Source organism: Lissotriton helveticus, chromosome 2_1, assembly GCF_964261635.1.
Source record: "Lissotriton helveticus chromosome 2_1, aLisHel1.1, whole genome shotgun sequence".
Lineage (NCBI taxonomy): Eukaryota > Metazoa > Chordata > Amphibia > Caudata > Salamandridae > Lissotriton > Lissotriton helveticus.
This window is the reverse complement of record NC_136059.1, coordinates 335,194,081-335,213,497: the sequence shown is the minus strand read 5'-3', so window position 1 is coordinate 335,213,497 and position 19,417 is coordinate 335,194,081. Positions and strand designations below refer to the sequence as shown.

Here is a 19,417-nt window from a genome sequence, read left to right as displayed (position 1 = left end):
TCCATTTGCAGATAGATGGCACATCTGCAGGAGCATAGGTAGAGGACTGACTATTCACCAAACATTACAAATTATATAGCAATGATTTCCCACTTTTTATCTATTAGGGCAGTGAACTAAGGAGAAGAAGAGAAATTGAAACAGATGTTTTCTATGGAAGGAGGTGTGACAGAAGAAGAGTCATAAGTCATAAGTCATAACATTTATATAGCGCACTACATACCCAGAGGGTCTCAAGGCGCTTAGGGAGGGGAGGAGGATTACTTGTCAAATATCCACGTTTTAAGTTGCTTTCTGAATGCTAGGTGGTTCTGGGTAAGGCGAAGGTAAGTGGGAAGTGAGTTCCATGTTTTAGCCGCCAGGTATGAGAAGGATCTACCTCCCATGGTGGTCTTGTTGATGCGAGGTACAGTGGCGAGGGCTTGGTTGGAGGATCGTAGTTGGCGGGGGGGGTGTAGAAGGACAGCCGTGAGTTGAGGCATTCTGGTCCGATTTCGTAGAGTGCCTTGTGTGCGTGGGTCAGAAGTCGGAAAGTGATCCTCTTATTGACGGGTAGCCAGTGGAGGTTTTTCAGGTGACCAGAGATGTGTTCGTTACGCGGGATGTCTAATATGATCCTGGCTGAGGCGTTTTGGATTCGTTGGAGTTTTTTCTGGAGTTTAGCGGTAGTACCTGCGTAGAGGGTGTTTCCGTAGTCCAGACGGCTCGTGACCAGAGCGTGGGTGACTGTTTTTCTGGTTTCGGTGGGGATCCAGCGAAATGTTTTTTTGAGCATGCGAAGGATGTTGAAGCAGGATGATGAGACGGCGTTGACTTGTCTGGTCATTGAGAGTGAGGAGTCCAGGATGACGCCCAGGTTCCGTGCGTGGTCCGTCGGGATGGGTGCTTTTCCAAGGGCTTCCGGCCACCAGGAGTCGTCCCATGCAGAGGGGGATGTACCTAATATGAGGACTTCTGTTTTATCTGAGTTCAGTTTCAGACGGCTGTGTTTCATCCATTCGGCAACTTCTTTCATTCCTTCGTGTAGGTTAGTTTTGGCGGTGCTAGGGTCATTGGTGAGTGAAAGGATCAGTTGAGTGTCATCCGCGTAGGAGATGATTTTGAGGTTGTGTTGGCGGGCGATGGCCGCGAGGGGGCTCATGTATACGTTGAATAGGGTGGGACTGAGTGAGGATCCTTGTGGTACGCCACAGATGACTTCAGTGGCCTCGGACTTGAATGGTGGAAGGCGGACTCTCTGGGTTCTTCCGGTGAGGAAGGAGGTGATCCATTCTAGTGCTTTTCCTTGGATTCCGATGTTTTTGAGGCGTTGTAAAAGGGTGTTGTGGCAGACTGTGTCGAAGGCTGCAGAGAGGTCGAGAAGGATGAGGGCGACTGTGTCTCCATTGTCCAGTAGAGTTCGAATTTCGTCTGTTGCTGCGATGAGGGCGGTCTCAGTGCTGTGTTTGGCTCGGAAGCCGGACTGTGAGGAGTCGAGGGATTTGTTGGCTTCGAGGAAAGCGGCGAGCTGGTTGTTGACAGCTTTCTCGATGACTTTGGCCGGGAAAGGAAGGAGCGAGATGGGGCGGTCATTTTTGAGTTCGGTGGGGTCCGCTGTGGGTTTTTTCAGAAGGGCGGTGAGTTCAGCGTGTTTCCAGCTTTCCGGGAAGGTGGCGGAGTTGAAGGAGCAGTTGATGACGTCTCGGAGGTGTGGTGCTATGATGGAGTCTGCTTTGTTGAAGATGTGGTGAGGACATGGGTCTGTGGGGGATCCTGAGTGGATGGAGTTCATCAGGCGGATGGTGTCCTCCGTGGAGATTGGGTTCCAGTCGTTAAGGGTGTTCAAGGGGGGTGAATGTTCAGCATATGGTTGGGTGGGTTGGTCTTCGGGTTGGTTGTTAAAGCTGTTGTGGATGTCTGCAATTTTGTTGTGGAAGAATAAAGCCAGGGAGTCGCAGAGGGCTTGGGAGGGGGTGATGTCGTTGGAGTTGGCCGAGGGATTGGTGAATTCCTTGACGATGTTGAAAAGTTCCTTGCTGTTGTGGGCGTTGTTGTCTAGTCGGTCCTTGAATGCTGTTTTCTTGGCCTTTCGGATTAGTTGGTGGTGTATGCGGGTGGCGTTTTTGAAGGCGTCCTTGGTGCTAGTGGTTGGGTCTTTTTTCCAGGCCTTTTCAAGGGAGCGGCAGAGTTTCTTGGACTTTTTAAGATCATCGTTGAACCATGAGGCCTTCTTGTTGCCAGATTTGCTTTGACGTTTTTTCAGTGGTGCTAGGATGTCGGCGCTGTTGGATAACCATAGGGCGAAGTTGGCGGCGGCTTGGTCTGGGTTAGAAGAGTGGGCTGGGGTGTTTAGAAGGAGTGATGAGGAGATCTGGTCGATGGTGATTTTGTTCCAGTTTCTTTGCAGCGTTGGTTGGGGGTGGTTGATGAGTTTAGGCTTGTTGTAGGTAAAGTGAACGCAGCTGTGGTCAGTCCAGAGGAGATCTGTGGTGTGGCTGAAGGAGACGTGATTGCTGGAGGTGAAGATAGGGTCGAGAGTATGACCTGCTATGTGGGTGGGGGAAGTGACCAGTTGTTTAAGTCCGAGGTTGTCCAAGAGGGTGGTGGTGTTGCGGTCGTTGTTCTTTTCAAGGTGAAAGTTGAGGTCTCCCAGAAGGATGTAATCTTTGGAGGGGAGCGCGTGTGGAGTGATGAAGTCCGTGATGTCTTCACTGAATTTTGCGCGGGGTCCTGGTGGTCTGTAGAGGAGGGTGCCTCTGAGTGTGGTCTTGGGGTCGATGTGGATCTGGAAGTGAAGGTGTTCAGAGTTGGCGAGATTGACGTCAGAGCTGGTTGAGATGTGGATTGATTTTTTATGGACGATAGCGATTCCTCCTCCTGTGTGGCCGGTACGGTCCTTGCGTGTGATCTTATAGTCTTCAGGGATGGCAATGGTGATGTCTGGGGCGGAGGAAGCGTTCATCCATGTTTCCGTTAGGAAGGCGATGTCTGGAGAGGTGGTGTCTAGTAGATTCCATAGGTCAATTGCGTGCCTGTGGACCGATCGGGTGTTGAGCAAGATGCATTGTAGGTAGTTGGGGTCGGGAATCTGTGGTGTGGTCGTAGCGGAGATGTTGTCGGTGCCGATGAATTTGCAGGAGTAGCAAGAGAAAGGTCCATGGGTGTGTCCAGGAGCGGCTTGGACGCAGTTGGGGGCGCGACCGGGGTTAAGGGCTAGGAGGGTGGCGGCATCGTAGGTAATGCGGGAGGGCTGGGCAGCGCAAGGGGCAGGGGGTATGGCGCTGGGCGTGGTCCAGGCGCGGACGGGCGTAGACGGGCTTACCTTCGGCGCACCTTCGGCGCACCTTCGGCGCGAATTGGGCGCGGTCGCTGCGCGTGAACGCTGCGCGCGGGAACTCCTGTCATATATGGATAGTGGAGGGGGAGGGGCGAGGGCGGTTCAGCTGGGAGGCGGGGCGGGCTAAGGAGGAGGACAATAACAACAAAATGGAGGCGGAGGGGTCAGGACGGCAAGAGCGCTTGGGGGAAAACACAAATGCTGCAACAGAGTCACGCTAGCAAATAAAAATGCAAATGAGCAAAGCGGCGAATTGAGCACAGGCACAAAATCTGCAAACAAAGTCACGCTGGCAATGTAACAATGCAAATCGGCAATTTAACTATGCAAATGGGCAAAAGCGTCAGTCAAAGCACGCAGCGACAATCAGAGCACACAGCAGGCTGTAGTTCTTAATAAGACTCCAAATCAGATCATATGCGCTATACAACGATACCGCAGCAGCAGGGGAGCGACCACTCAGCTCGGAAGCGGAGAGCGAGTCAGAGTGGGTGCGGTGCTTAAAGTAGAGACTATAGTGAAGTTATTACATATCTTAGAGCGAGTTCGCTGAAGGAAATAAGGCTAGATCATACTTAGTTATAAAAGAAAAGTTACAATTCAAGAATTACTTTCTGGCAAAGGCTGAGCAGCCCATCCTTCCCTAGACCTTTACAGTAGATGATGAATCTGTCCTTTCGGAGCAAAGCCTGACCAAGACTTAGGTCTACCTCAGCTTATTATTGGTGGCCTTATTTGGACGTTATGGCGGAGAAAAAGGTGAAGGGCAGCTTCAAGTGAGCCAACAGTGCTATTATGCATGTTATCAGGACACCTCCACTAATTTATGAAGGGCAACCAGGAATGTCTTAGACCATGAGAAGTTTGGTATCCCTGCTCGGCTGTTAGAAGCTGTCCACAATATCTGAATGGAGTAAGAGTATGTTGGTGGTTGTGCATAGTTAATAGCTATTTTTTTTATTTATCATAAACTATTTATTATAAGCTTCAAGCATGGAATGTGTGTACTTCTATCTTGGAGGTTTCTTGTCTCAGTTGACCCAAGCAGATTGGGAGAAATACTAGTGTGTTGGGGGCATTTCATAGGAATATTTATTTATCTTTTATTCATTATACCATAAGGATCCTGCATCTTTCAATCACTTTTATCATTAGAAGCGCCAACGTACGGTTCTTCTTTTCCTTATTCATAACACTCAGTGGACAGTGGTAAGTGTGGCAATTTCCTTCAGCTAAGATTATGAACAATCCGTATTTTTGGGAATCCTGTTTACTTATTGTATGGAATTAGGTAGCCCTATCGTATATTATAAGGATATTGAACGTCACCATGGAGTTTCATGATCATATATATATATACTAAAGAGGCAGAAGGCCTTTTAAGGTCCTTTATCAGGTCATGTTGCCTCAAAAACCTCCTTCCTGCTAATAGCTTTTAATTTTCAAAAAACATATCAGAAGGAACAGGCATGTTACTGTTTCTTTGTTAAAACGCAGCTGCAATTATCCGCCGTGATCTTCGTGTAATTATCCTCCGTGACCTGCTGGCAGCAGGCTTTGTGATATCAGACCTCAACAGAAATAACTTATTACATTTGAGCAGATAAGTACTTCTTTGTTACAGGAGAACAGATGCATCACAAGTTGCCAGCAATAGGGACATTAGAGACGGTTTTATGCTGGAATTGTAGATGTGTGGTAAGGCAATTCACCCTGTTCACAAAGAGGTACTTCACTTTATGCCTGAAATTAAGATATAAACCATTGCTGCTATAGTTAATAGGTTGTATTGGCTTTAGATGGAAGTTAATTTAAGGCCTAGTGCATTAGACACAATGCTTGCCACTGGGCAGGTGTGCCTTATATCCTCAGACCGCTAAATAAAAGACAACGGACCGTCATAAAAGACAACGGACAGTCACACCTTCTCAGTACTGGTTCTATCACTTCCTCTGTCTATGCCATTGCACCTGGCCTTTAAAATGAGTGAAAAGGGTCTGCACGTACATAACCACTGTCCATAGTGACAGATAAATCCCCTGCAGTCAATAACACATGATCATTGTGACTGTAAATCCAAAAATGTCCACTTCGACAATGTAGGTAGAAACCTAGAGAGTCTGATTCCCATTTAAAGAATGAAACTTTGAAATAAGAAACAAATGTTAATTATTTATTTTTTATTTTGAGAGTTTTATATAGCGCGAACAAGAACCTTGCAGGTATCAGAGTGCTTTACAAGCAAGATGTAAGGAGCAGATACAAATATAGTAGAAAAATATATGATTGAGTCTAGTACATAGAAGTAGCTAACAATAGCAAACATATACATTACAGGTTATATATATATACTTTTTAGAAACATATTATCCCTGAGAATATAGTTCAAATCTTGTTGAGAGAGGTCCAATACAAGATAGTCACAAAAAATACAGATATAAAATATTTCACGTAAACTTAGACATGAGAATTGATTTCACTTCTTTTTTTAAAAAAAACAGTATAGGGGTTTGGTCTCGTTTCTGGGGGTAGGGCATTCCAGATCATGGGGGCCATTCCTGAGAAGGATCGGTTATGTTTTTTCTTGGCGAATCTTTTCAGTTTCAAAAGAAGATTCTTGGAGCTCCTGGTGGATCTGTTACCACATGAGAGTGAAAGTGTTTGTGTTAGATGACTTGGAGTATTGTGGTGTGGGGCCTTGTGCGTCATACAAGCGATTTTCAGATGAATTCCCGCCTCGAACGGTAGCCAGTTGAGAGCTCTAAGGTCCGGGGAGATATGACAGTTTCTTTTGGAGCCTGTGATTAGTCTAGCCGCTGTGTTGAATGTGGCTCATAGCGTCTGTCGTTGATCTGGGAAGACCGCAAAGGGTGACGCACCCATATTCTACTCTTGGGATTACTAAGGCTTGCACTGCCTGTTTGAAGTCATTTGCGGGCAAAAGGTGTTTCAGTTTTCTCAAGGTGTTTATTTGAAAATTTGCTCTGTTTGTAGAGGCACTGATATGTTTCTGCATGTTTAGGTTTCTGTCCACCATTATTCCCAGTGGTTTTGCTGAATCAACAATGAGTGGTTGACCTTTGAGTGCTGTTAGGTGATTCAGCCAGTCGTGAATGATGGGAGAATAGTTTAGGGGAGCGATTAGGAGGAATTCAGTTTTGAGGGTGTTTAGTTTCAGATGGTTTTCGGCCAGCCCGGATTGAGTTTTTGCAGCGTTGAGTTGAGAGATTTGATGTCCTCAAGGGAATAGATTTTTATGTAGAGTTGCGTATCATCTGCATACATGTGATAGTGGACCCTAGATGCGCTGAGAAGTTTGGTGAGTGGTTCCATATAGAGGTTGAAAAGCGTGGGTGAGAGGCACGAACCTTGCGGTACTCCTAGAGTGACTGGGACAGGATTGGATAAGGAATGTTGACCGTGAATCTTTGTGATCTGTTTTAAAGGAAGGAGGTGAATCAAGTAAGTACAGAACTGATAAACCCATTCTGTGTTTCAGGAGGTCTAGCAAGTTGTCATGTTTGACTGTGTCATGGCCGAAGATAGGTCAAGCAAGATTAGTAAACAGGTTTCATTTTGGTCAAGGATTTTTAGTGTGTCGTCTATTATGAGTGTCATGGCTGATTCTGTACTGTGGCCTGCCCAGAAGCCAGATTGGTATTGGTTGAGTCCGATGGGTCCGCCAATGGCTTCTTTAAGATAGGGGATACCTGTCCTGCTTTAAGGATATCTGGGAAGGTTACCTGACAGAGGGATGTGTTTATGATCTTGGTCCACAGAGGTAGTACAAGTGGTATTAAGTCTTTTAGGTAGTTTGCGGGGAGAGGGTCTGTGAAGTGGTTGGAGGGATTCAAAGCCATCAGAATATTTTATATAGATTCTTCACTGTAAAAGTTGAAGGAGGACCATGACACGTTGTTTTTGAGGTCGAATTTTGAAGAGCTGAGGGGTGGGCTAGAGGTGTGGTAATTGGAGAGAGTGTCCGCGAGGGTTATTAAGTCGCTGAGCAGGTCCGTCTTTATGCTTGCCGTCTTCCTAGTAAAGAATACGTCAAAATCCTCACAATTGGGTCTAATGTCTGGATTATCCTGGTGGAGGGGGGTGCACCCTTAGTTTGCACCTTGATTAATTCGAATAGTTTTTTGGGTCAATTCTTGGCTAGGTTTAATTGAGTGCTGAAGAAGTCAGTTTTAGATCGTCTCACCTTTCTGAAATAGGCATTGCTTGTGGTTCTTAGAGCCTTGAGGTGGTCAGAGGATGGGACAGATCTCCACCGTTGTTCGATTAATCTGAGGGATCTTCTGCCTTCATTTAACCTGCCATCATACCAGGGTTTTGAGTCTTTATTGGTGTCTCTTTTCAGTTGAAGCGGAGCTAGTTTGTCTAGTAACGTGTTCATGGAGTGGAAGTAGTGATTGGTAAGGCTATGAACATCAGATGATCCTTCAGGGGGGAGCAAGCTGTTAGGGATGGAGCTTGAGAGTACATTGGAACTGGCGTTTTTCATATCCTGCTTCCAAATTTTTGTTCTTGTGGGTTGTGTAGTGGGTACTTTAGTTGATTCATTGATGTTGAATGTAATGATGAGGTGGTCAGACCAGTCGCATGGGAGGATCGATTCTAGCACCGTGGAGTCATCTTTGGAAATTACCAGATCGAGGATTGCGCCTTTATCGTGTGTGGGACTGGTGCAGATTTGGGTGAGGTTAAGGTCTGTGAGGAATGCTTTGAGGCTATTGAGCCCTGGGTCATTCAGATCATACCAATGGAGATTGAAGTCACCCAGGAATATTTGAGTATTATGAAGTTCAACATTTGTACCTAGGATAGCCATTAGGTGTTCGATGAAAGTGAGGTTATCTCCTGGAGGGTGGTAGAATGTATGTAGTGAGCATATTGGCTTGTTATTACCAGTAATACCTAGGTATAGGTATTCGCAGGAAGATAATAATGATGGGGAGTGGGATCGGTTTGCTGGTAGATTGCTTTGATGTATGCAATCGATACCACCACCTGGCCTGTCCTTTAATCTAGTCTAGTGATGCCATAGTTTGGGGGTACCAGTATGTCTAGAATGGGCATAGACGATTCATTTAGCCATGTTTCAGTCAAAATGAGTAGGTGTGGTTCATTGGTAAGGATGAACATAGAATCGATTACCCAGGGTACCTTTGTACCTAGCCCAGGGAACGCCTGAGTGACAAAGAAGACTATAAACAAAAACACAATTATTTCATCTGCTACAGCAGCACAGCATGGCGGCACACTATTCTGGAGAATCATATACAAGATTAACCATTGACCCAGCTTTAGTGGATACTTAACCTAAGGAGATGATCTTCTAGATTTCATACAATTCGTCATGTCAAAAGATCCATGTGTTAGATATGGAAGATGGCTCCGCAACAAAAAAAGTGTTTCTGGGCCTCGTTTCCCTCATGTAATTAGGCTCATCATCCAAAATTGTGTCAACTACTTCTGAAACAGGAACTGCTACTGGGGGCTTTGTCACGAAGAGATTGGTCACTGGTACTAAAACAGACCCCTTACAACACAGCAGCTTCACCAGAGAACCTAGTGGCAAGTAATGCTTCTCAAAGTCGCAAAATGGCAAAGTGGGTGGCAGAGTCACATACTCCTGTGCACACAGTGGCTCGACAGTCAAGGTGACTCCCACAATCATGGGAGTGGGACTTCCAGTGGACAAACCTTAGCAAGGGTTAATGCATCCACTTCCTGTTGTGCCCACCCGGGCCTTGAGTGAACTGTTGGTGCAACTAAGCAAAGGGGCATCGGAGTCGTATTCTCCTACTTAGGCTCACCACAAGGTGTCTGACTGGTGATGCTTCTCAACAATCACATGACCAGCACAGAAGCAGACTCAACCACTGAGAAGTTTGGAGCAATCAGAAAAGGACAATCCACTAAGACTGCTACAGATTGCAAGCAGAAGAGATGGGCGCGACTCTCTGGTGCGAACCGCTGGTGTAACTGGAGCAGCAGGAGTCTTCGGCCCAGGACTCATGCCAAGGGCTGGAGATGGCCTCAACCTCTCAATGCAACTGGTTGGCAGCACTGAACCCAAAAAACAGAGACTGTAGTCTCCGGAGCAGGCGACGTACAACAGAACTGTGACAAGAGAGTCCGGCAGAAACAGGTATCGATTTTGTGAACTGGTACTTTCACCATCCCATGAATTAGTGGATTACGGCCAGCAAGGTTGACCTCCAGTTGGAGCGGGAGGGTCCCTGGGAGTGTGCCTCACTATCTCAGTAACCCCCACAATAAACAAGTACCTCCATTGAGAACCCTGTCTTTCTATATATGCCAGGGACTCAGCTCCTAGATGGAATACAGGTTTTTGCCTGTCCATTATGGTTTGTTCAGGGCTTCAACTGCAGAGAGGGGGGTGCCTGATGGGTGAGATCCTGTACGTACCTCTTGACTCTGCTGATTATAACCAATGTCTATTTCGGGATCAGTGCCTCACTGCCCTGCATTCATGCCAGGCAGCTACAAAAAGACCTCATACCAATGGAAGCTCACATAGAACAGGTGATCACCAGGTGACTGCTTCCCAAGTACAAAACACAGAGTTTATGCAAGTAAGCTACGGCACAGAGCCAATGGCGCAATGTGCATGGCATAAACCCAGACCCTTTCTTCATCGCTATCATATCCAAAGGACGAATGAGATGATGCAAAAGAAGCAGAAAGTAGGGATCTTGTGATTGTGAACAGACATGAATCGATAGAGCTATAATGTATATACAACCAAAACTTGCATGAGGGTCCAAGGGGAATAAGAGTAAAGACCCAGTAGTACTCTATCCCCCATTCTAACTAAACTAATAACAAAGAGGGGTACTAATGGTCTAATAGCTTTGGGCTAAAAAGAAGGATCCGTAATGTCACATCCCTATGTTTTGTATGTATTACGGCACAGAGGAAAAGAAAAAGAAGAAGAAACCCATCAGCCCACCCAATGGCGGAGCATCATCATCTGGGATTTTATGAAACAACTGGTATCTTATTTTGGGTATCTCACTAGTTATTATCGTGAAATAACCCAATGTAGATCCACCAGTGATGTGACAAGCCAAAGATAAAGATTCAAAGATACAGTGGTGCTGAGGATGATTTACAGTGTTGAAAATATGAAAAAACAAGATCTAAATTTGAAGCTAAAATTAACTACTATGATGCCAAAGAAAGCTTTATTGTGCGGTCATCATAGTGTCAAGGTTAAAAATAGTGTTGGATAGTATGAAAAAATAGCAATTATCTTGTAATGGTTAGAGAGGTCAACATATTTCAGCCATCTGCGGTCAATATGTAGACCAGTGGCTTTTTTCAGGACCGGATTCAAAAACACTATTGCAAAATTATGTGAAAAACTATAAATATGTGTATAACACAAAGATGCGTCCTACCATATTTTGAGCTCCAAGGTGTAGGAGTGAAGTATCTGTGGTTAGATTCTTTTCCTGTGAAATAAACATAAATATACAAACACAAACAATATGTAAAGATGCCACTCTGGAGACTGAAAAATAGCCACTGTGCTTGCTAGGCTTTGTACATTAAACAATGTTTTTTTTATATTAAACAATGTCTTTTTAGCCGTTTGCTTTCGTATCCATATAGTATACCAACTGCAACTCACCCAGAACAATCTTGGGATCAAGCCTCACCTCTCCTGGCGCTCGCTCAGGCAATGAGGCCCCACACTAAGAAAATGTGAGAAAGAAAACATCGGACCAAGTGTTATCCCAACATTTTTATCATATTTCTCCATTAACCTTGGTAATTATTCCATTTGCAATATAAGGAAGGACAGTCTGTAGCAGACCATCATGCGTTAGATAATGACTGTATGATGTCCCTTATCTGTCAATGGACTCATGAGTTGTCTTTTAATAATGGCGGGACATAAGTTGGAATCAAGACCCGGATTGTATAGACAATGCTCTATCTTAATGAAAGATGCCTTCGAGAAAAAAGGGGGGTTCAAAGAGCCCTCTCTCGTAGAAGGTTTCAGAAAAGATCTCAAAGACTACTTATTTCTAGATTATATAGTATAAGTTCCAGGTACATGCAGCTATGTAGAAGGGCATATGTTAGTGATATGACCTAGCTCTATTGTGTAGAAGTAGTACGAGTTGAAGCTCAAAAGAAAGCGGTGCGGTGATCAGAACGCGTTCTCTTCTGGAAGACTTCCAGTGTCTCAAAAGCACGAGGACATGTCTTCGTTGTTAGCAAATCCTTTGATGCGCCATCTAGGTATCTTAGCCGCTGTACCTGTCCGTCGGTACCCCAAGCTTCGTCCTGAGCTGAGGGGGAGGTACCGAACAGAACAGAACGGCCGTCTTTTATATCCTGTTTCTGCCACGCCCGTAATGAACTTGCGGACCAGAGAGGAGACCAGTGTTTTGGAAACCGGAAATTTGTAGTGTTTCCGGTTTACTCAAACTAAAGCAATGTATACGTGTCTATATGTCAGACCCTAGGCAAAGCTCGGCCGCATTCATATTGAATAAAGCTCATTGGTTACTCTGTATTGACTTGCCGGACAATCAGACTCGTTAATTGTATTTTCCGTCTCACTCGGGCAGTCAATCATAAGTCTAATATGTGTATGTCTGTATCACGGACCGAAGGAAGAGCAGGTCCGCACAAACACGTTGATCCCATGTGTCTAACTAGACTGGCCAATCAAAACCACAGTATCAAGCATGTTAGATTGAAAATCGAGCAACGAACCTTGTTGTTCATCCTTGCTGTATTACATTCTGATATATCTATATCTGCGTATCGGACCAGAAGAAACGCTGTTCCGAGTTGATTGATAATAATTCAGTAGTCTTCCGTATCTTGCACGATCAGCCAATCTGACAAATAGTTACATAAAAAGTGGGGGCTATATTTATATCATAATGGCATAATGTACGGGAGCCTGAATAGGAATGTTTACAAACATGCATATTTAGCATGGGGTCCTGTATGAAAACGTATCTCATCATTGCCTACAAAATCTTATCTCCTGTGTCCAGACAAAGTAAGTGCCACCTCAGAGACACATTTGTTAAGTGTAAATCTCTGATCATCAGTGACTAATAACAATGTTAGATTGTGTCTAATCAGTTTTATAATTTTGAATACAAGATGAAATACATATATTCTTGTATATGTGTTGTCGTCCTTTTCAGAGATAACCCTAAATTGCCGATGTTTTTAGATCTTGCCGATGTTTGTGATCGTTTGGCAACTTAGGGGAAGAAAGAACCAATTCTAAAATGGAGATTTCCTTCGATGGATCAACTCTTCATGGGTACGTTGTCAAACAGTTGATCATGTTTTTAATAAAGAACATGTTGGTAGATTCAATATGAAATAGGTCGAGAAATACTGGACATAAGGAGAATCTCAATTAATCATCACCCACGGGATATCATCGTTTAGGCCCTCAGTGTCGCTATGCGTTGTAATGGCTATTTTTCAGTCTCCAGAGTGGCATCTTTACATATTGTTTGTGTTTGTATATTTATGTTTATTTCACAGGAAAAGAATCTAACCACAGATACTTCACTCCTACACCTTGGAACTCAAAATATGGTAGGACGTATCTTTGTGTTATACACATATTTATAGTTTTTCACATCATTTTGCAGTAGTGTTTTTGAATCCGGTCCTGAAGAAAGCCACTGGTCTACATATTGACCGCAGATGGCTGAAACATGTTGACCTCTCTAACCATTACAAGATAGTTACCATTTTTTCATACTATCCAACACTATTTTTAACCTTGATACTATGATGACCGCACAATAAAGCTTTCTTTGGCATCATAGTAGTTAATTTTAGCTTCACATTTAAATCTTGTTTTTTCACATTTTCAACACTGCAAATCATCCTCAGCACCACTGTATCTTTGAATCTTTATCTTTGGCTTGTCACATCACTGGTGGATCTACATTGGGTTATTTCACGATAATAACTAGTGAGATACCCAAAATAAGATACCAGTTGTTTCATAAAATCCCAGATGATGATGCACCGCCATTGGGTGGGCTGATGGGTTTCTTCTTCTTCTTTTTCTTTTCCTCTGTGCAGTAATACATACAAAACACAGGATGTGCCACTACGGATCCATCTTTTTAGCCCAAAGCTATTAGACCATTAGTACCCCTCTTTGTTATTAGTAGAGCTATACTGTGTCTGACTTACACATGCATATTCCACATGGGAATACCAACACACTGTTGCCACATGCATATGCCACATGGGCAAACCAACACACTGTCCATTGAAGCAGTTTTCAGGCCTGCCACTAGGAGGTTCCCAGGCCCGCCACTAGGAGTCAGAGTTGCCCTAAATTGAAAATGAGAAAGCCAAGAACTAAGATTAGTGCTGCACATTCTTTAATCTGTGTCAACAAAGCAGTGACCCATGTATGACACTAACAGTAGCAACTGGTCTCGTGGCAGAGTGGCGGGGGAGGGATGACAAAATATACAAAAAAAAGAAAATAACTTACCTGCGCATCGTCAATTGCCACTCTTCTCCTTTCTGCTGTGTACGTGCGGAGGCACTTAGACTCCCCAAGGCCAATCCTAGCGCTTCTCTTATGCTGGCCAGTATGGGAGAAGTGCTGGAATTGGCCTGAGCAGGCTTGCTTTCCGCTCCAACGGGACTGGGAGCCTACACCAGCGGTTCTCTTGCGTCGGCAATGCAGCTCGGGTTGAGGAGATGTCAATAGGCATGACGGTTTGGCCGGCCGAAGACAGACAGCAAAACCGTAATGCGCAGTGACAGCAGTGCTCTCCACCACTCTCCTTTTGTGCCTATCATAGCATGGCGCCGCCCCCAAAGACTCAGCTCCGCCCAAAGGAAAAATAAAAGGATAATAATACTGTTTTATTATCATTATTTTTCATTTCCCTCAGCTGACCAGCAGGGGGGCGATGCTCCTTCGCCAGTGCAGAGGAGCCACCGCAGGGCACTAACAAGGGAATCTGATTTAGATCATTATACTTTTTCTTCTGAAACTATAAAATCACGCTGCACAAGTAAAGGACATAATGAATATTTAATGACTAAGACCAAAACCGGTCGATATGCAATTTTTACTGAAATGGGTTGCAAGCAGTATATTGTTCCAAAGTGTGATTCAACACTCTTACCCTGCTCAGAATCTTGTGGGCTTTTTGCATTTTGCCCTCTGCCACACAGATTGCTCCCATAAGATTCAGCACTTCAGCCACTGTCTCACTAAATTCTCCAGAGGTCTTCAACTGAGAACCGCATGTGCTATTCAGCAGCTTGTAAGCTTCCTAGGGAAAACGACAAGCAAAAATTATAAATATTTACATGTTGAAAAATCTTTTAAATGGTACCTATTTGGTGCATATGAGGAAATCAAATAAGACATGTCTCCAACATGCTTCAGCAGCAAAACCACAAACAATAGATGTATGGAAACCCAGTTTTAGCAGGTAGAGACATGCAAATAATATTATATTTAAAGATAGTGATATTTCAATATATTAACGAGCTGATTACTGGAAATGGAAATCATTTTTTGGACATAAATCACAGATAATAGACAAATAATACTCTACTAAGGCTGTGGGCATACTTCAAAATACTCATGCAAGTGCATTGGATTCAAACAACTTCTTCAACTTATGCTTCTTTGATAGGAGGTTTAGTGTAAGATTGCCCAGAATCCACTTATAATGTCTCCCAAATCCAGTCTATTAGCACCGCATACTCAGGATCCAAAACTTGATCATGATATTCTGTGATCCTTTCCTCTCCATATCAATAAGGACTTGCACAGCAGCACTAATGCCATCATGATCTTATTCACTGTGCTCCACACACTCATATTTAGAGCATCATTTATGGGGAACTGGCGTAGGTCAGCACCACAAGTCTTCTTGCTGCACTGCCCTACACCAACGTGAAATGGCAGGAATGCCCCGTATTTATGAAATACGGTGCATTCCTGTAATTTCCCCTTGCGCTTGTGCACAATTTGCTACTTAGCCCCAGTGCAGGCACCCTGTGTCTGTTGTATGCAGGAAGGGGAACCTTCCTGCACAGAAACAATCCTGAGAAGCCTTAGGAAAAAACGAGGAGAAATTAAAATATTCCTCGTTGTTACACCTGCTCTGGGGCAGTAAAACATTTTGCAGCTGCCCCAGGTTTACATGATTAACTAAATCTAGGGCAGCGTCAAAATCCATGGGTGTTCCGTGGGACAACCCACCGCAACACCCAGGGAACGCCTGGCGTAGAGTGAGGCAACCCAGCTCATTGCGCTGCCTTGCCTTACTCCATATCCACGAGGCCATGCAAAGCCATGCAACGTGGCTTTGTGTGGCCTCATAGCTATGGTTGAGAGGTTTGCACCACCGGAGCATCAGAAAAAGTGACCCTTCAGCGGCGCACGCCTCTCATAAATAAGCCCCTTGGTTTACTGGGATTTCTGCAAAGGCAGGGAAAATGTCCCTTTCTCAGTCAACAATGCCATAAAGTCATGGGTTTGTTTTAATTCTTCCCCTGCATGATTTTCTCTTGTAATCTACTACTTGTACATCTCTCACCTCCACAGCCACTTTACATCCACCCATAACCAAATTGTCCTTCTGGCTACATCCAGCACCTAAACAGTGTAGGATTTCTCGCATGTCACAAATTCTCCCATATCTGGCAATTCAAACTGTGCAATATTAACGGGCCTCACAAATGTTCATGACGAACGTCTGCAAACATGCACAAGAAAACATTAGACCCCTCCAAAGAGTGGCAATTACCAGTAGGCTGCTATGCACCCTGAACTCTGGAAGCTAATTTAGATTTCTTCGATGCAACGAACCCTTTAGGTCCAAAAGGTTACTTGAGCTGCTTCAAAGTTTTGTGATACAACCTATGACCTTGCCAGCTTCACCATTGTCTGGTTCAGATAATGCACTAAATATATATAAGCATCCACCCCAAAAGAATGAAAAAAAGTATTTTTTTTCCTCTCATCAGCTTTTTCTAACGTTCCCTTGGCATTGAAAAACAAGCCAGGTATTGAGACTTTCGATAGAGTAAAATCAGATTTAAGCACGTGACATGAATATATTATGGCTTTAACAGGCAGCTAGTGGAGGGAGCATTGTGCCGTAGAAGCATGGTGTCTCTTCTGGAGTCCATGCACCAATCTTAGCATTTAGATGCCTGGTCTCTCTGTTCATGTCTGCATTAATCAGGCATGTACTAGCATTTTGCTGCTTTTGAAGATTGTTTTTTTAATATGCCCTTCACAGAAGGCAAAAGGGAAACCGAAATAAACCAGGCAAAGAAAAGGAACATTTACTCACAGCAACAAAACCTCAATAAAGACAGGTCAGTTAGTGTTAGCAGCATCTTACCTGATTTCTTCCAATTTTCACAAGCCACTTGCTGTATTCTACTAAAATCCTGAGAGTCTGAGAATCATCAGGACCCAGTGCTGTCTGGTATGCATTCAGACTTTCCGCAAAGTACTTTTCCGCAACATCTAAAATAAGAAACGGAAACAATGTCTTTCAGTAGTCAAATACTATTTTTTAACTTTAATATGCAAAATTATATCTGAATCTTTGTTCTTCCTTCCACTATTCACCAACACCTTAATAGTTTTTTCAGTTGCACAGTAACTTCTTTTGGTCCAAACATTCCTCGTCCCTTCTGGCAATGTGATCCTGACGATGTGTCCTACAGCAGTATCTTTGACATCACGGAAACTACCATAACAATGGGTAGATTTTCAAACATTTTGCTCTGGGTTAGCATCACAAAAGTGACGCTAACCAGCACAAAATGTTTTTGGGGAAATTACTTCTTTTGCATTAGAAAGTAACCTAAAAGTAGCACAAAGCACTGCTTTGCGATACTAAGCGCCAAGAGGGCGTTACATGGGTGCTACCATGCAACCACCAATGCCTTTTGACGCAAAACCCTATCTACAAAGAAATGTAGACAGGGTTTAGCACCAAAAGTTAACATCACTTAAAAGGAGGCGCTAACAGGAAAATATTTTTATTTCTACTTTCTTTTCTGACTTTGCATGCGTGCTGCACTGTGCAGCACACATAAAAGCTTTTAAACTTGTCTAAGAATGGTACCTATGCTAGACTCAAGCACTCACCCTAGCGCTATGGCGCTTAGGTGTGTGCGTGGAAACGCGGCAGCTGAAATCAGTGCCAGTGCTAGGGAGAGGGGAGGAGAGAGCCATATCTCTGAAGATATGGCGCTCTCCTGCTCCCTCCCTGTCACGCAATGCAGCTCAGTCTCTTTGGGTGCTGCGTTGTGTGTATTTAAAAAAAATCTGCCACCAAGTCTTACAAGCCATCTGCTGGTCCTTAACTTTCTCAGTAAGAACTTGGGACATCATTTGTGAAAAGTGTTGCGATAAAACACAGATGCAACACTTTTCACTGCTCCCTCCTTGCGACACCATGGCTGCGCCGTATTTACTAAAGATTTACAGATACGTTAGGAATCCTGACACATCTGTCAGCACAAAACTCACACATTTGTGTCGTAAGCATGACGCAACTCCAGCAATGCATGGGGTGGCCTATAACTATTACACTGCGTCACCCTTTCGCCTGCTATGAGGCAGGCATAAGGATTTGACGCTGTGGTGTCCTAGAAGTGGCGCAGTGAAATGTAATAGATTTCAATGCGCCACTTCTACGAGGCTTTCTTGCGGGGGAACGCCCACCCTGCATGCATTATAACTGACGCAGGTATAATGTGGCACCGGGGTTTTCAAAATGATGTATCTGCCTAGATGCAGCACTTTGTAAATATGAAGCACAGTGGCGCATTAATTACACCGCCGCTTCGTCAAGAAAGGTGACTCAACGGCGGCGCAAAAGTGTTGCAAGGGGCTCATAAATAAGCCCCCTGATCTTTGCACATTTCACACATGTTCTTTTCTCCTCTCTTAAGAAACCAGCTAGATTCCAACAAGGAATCACTTGTGACCCTACCCTGTTTTGCCTTTTCAGCAACGCTCTGGTTGCCCACCTAAACGAGGTAAAGGATAACGACACCCCAAAGCTGGCACGTAGCAAGGTGCCAGCAATGATGTTCATGGGCGACACTTTGCTACTATCTACATCGCCCATGGGCATCCAGAGGGTTCTTGATAGCTTTGCTACTTTCTGTAAAAACAGGGGACTGAAGATCAACTCATTCAAAACCAAATTCATAGTCTTTAATCCAGCCAGCACATCCCGCCCAAATCCCTCCCTAAATGGTACCTTGCTCGAGAGGGTGATTGTCTTTGACTATTTAGGCATTACACTGTCCGAAACATTCGAGTGGGACCCGCAACTAGCCAAAGCAAGTCTCAAGCTAGCACAAACTGTGGGGGGAATTGCAAAAATATATAGGAACTCCTCCCACAAACCGGCCGGCCCGGTAGCTGAGATCGACAAAGTGCAAGCTAGGGGAGCCGCAATGTATGGGGCCGAACTATGGGGCCATCGTCCCTCTGGCGGATTGACTAAAACAGAGAATAACTTTATGAGACTGATATTAGGTATCCTGCCAAGTACCCCCTCATCCCTCTACGTCTGGACTTGGGAATTAGACTTATTGCGGAGGAGATTGGACTTAGACGACTAACCTTTTGGCACAGACTGTGGGTGACCCCGTAACTAGCAGTCTACCAGTCAGAGCTAAAGGAGTTACTGGGTCTAGGTAAATTACCATGGCTTTCATATATAAGGCATGTATGCTGTAGGTTGGGCAATCCAAGCTTACGGAGCAACCCTGAGGAAGCGTGCCCGGCAACCTCACGCTCAGAACTAGTAAGAGCCTAAAGGTCGCTCAAACCAGCAGACATCCAGGGGAACTGTGGACTTGGTCACCGAACGGCAGATTTTTTAAGTATCAAAGCAGAGTATTTGATTGAGCCATTTCTGGATGATATCCAACCCACCATGGCAAGGAAATTATATTTCCAGTTCAGAATAGGGACCCTGCCGCTCCGTGCCTTCACCAACAAATGGCTAAAAGCCACTCCCCTTGGGTGCCCCACTTGCAATTGTGCCG

General features: G+C 44.5%; 1 protein-coding gene across 1 annotated transcript in view; it reads right to left on the bottom strand.

The window, feature by feature from the left end:
- The window catches only part of TTC23L (tetratricopeptide repeat domain 23 like), a 96,904-nt gene that overhangs the window by 11,093 nt on the left and 66,394 nt on the right, over positions 1–19,417 (bottom strand). The window contains exons 8-9 of the mRNA XM_078674930.1: positions 16,741–16,868; positions 14,500–14,649 (exon numbers count right to left, since the gene is read on the bottom strand). Of these exons, the coding sequence (XP_078531056.1) occupies positions 14,500–14,649; positions 16,741–16,868 (278 nt within the window). The remainder of the gene's footprint in view (positions 1–14,499; positions 14,650–16,740; positions 16,869–19,417) is intronic.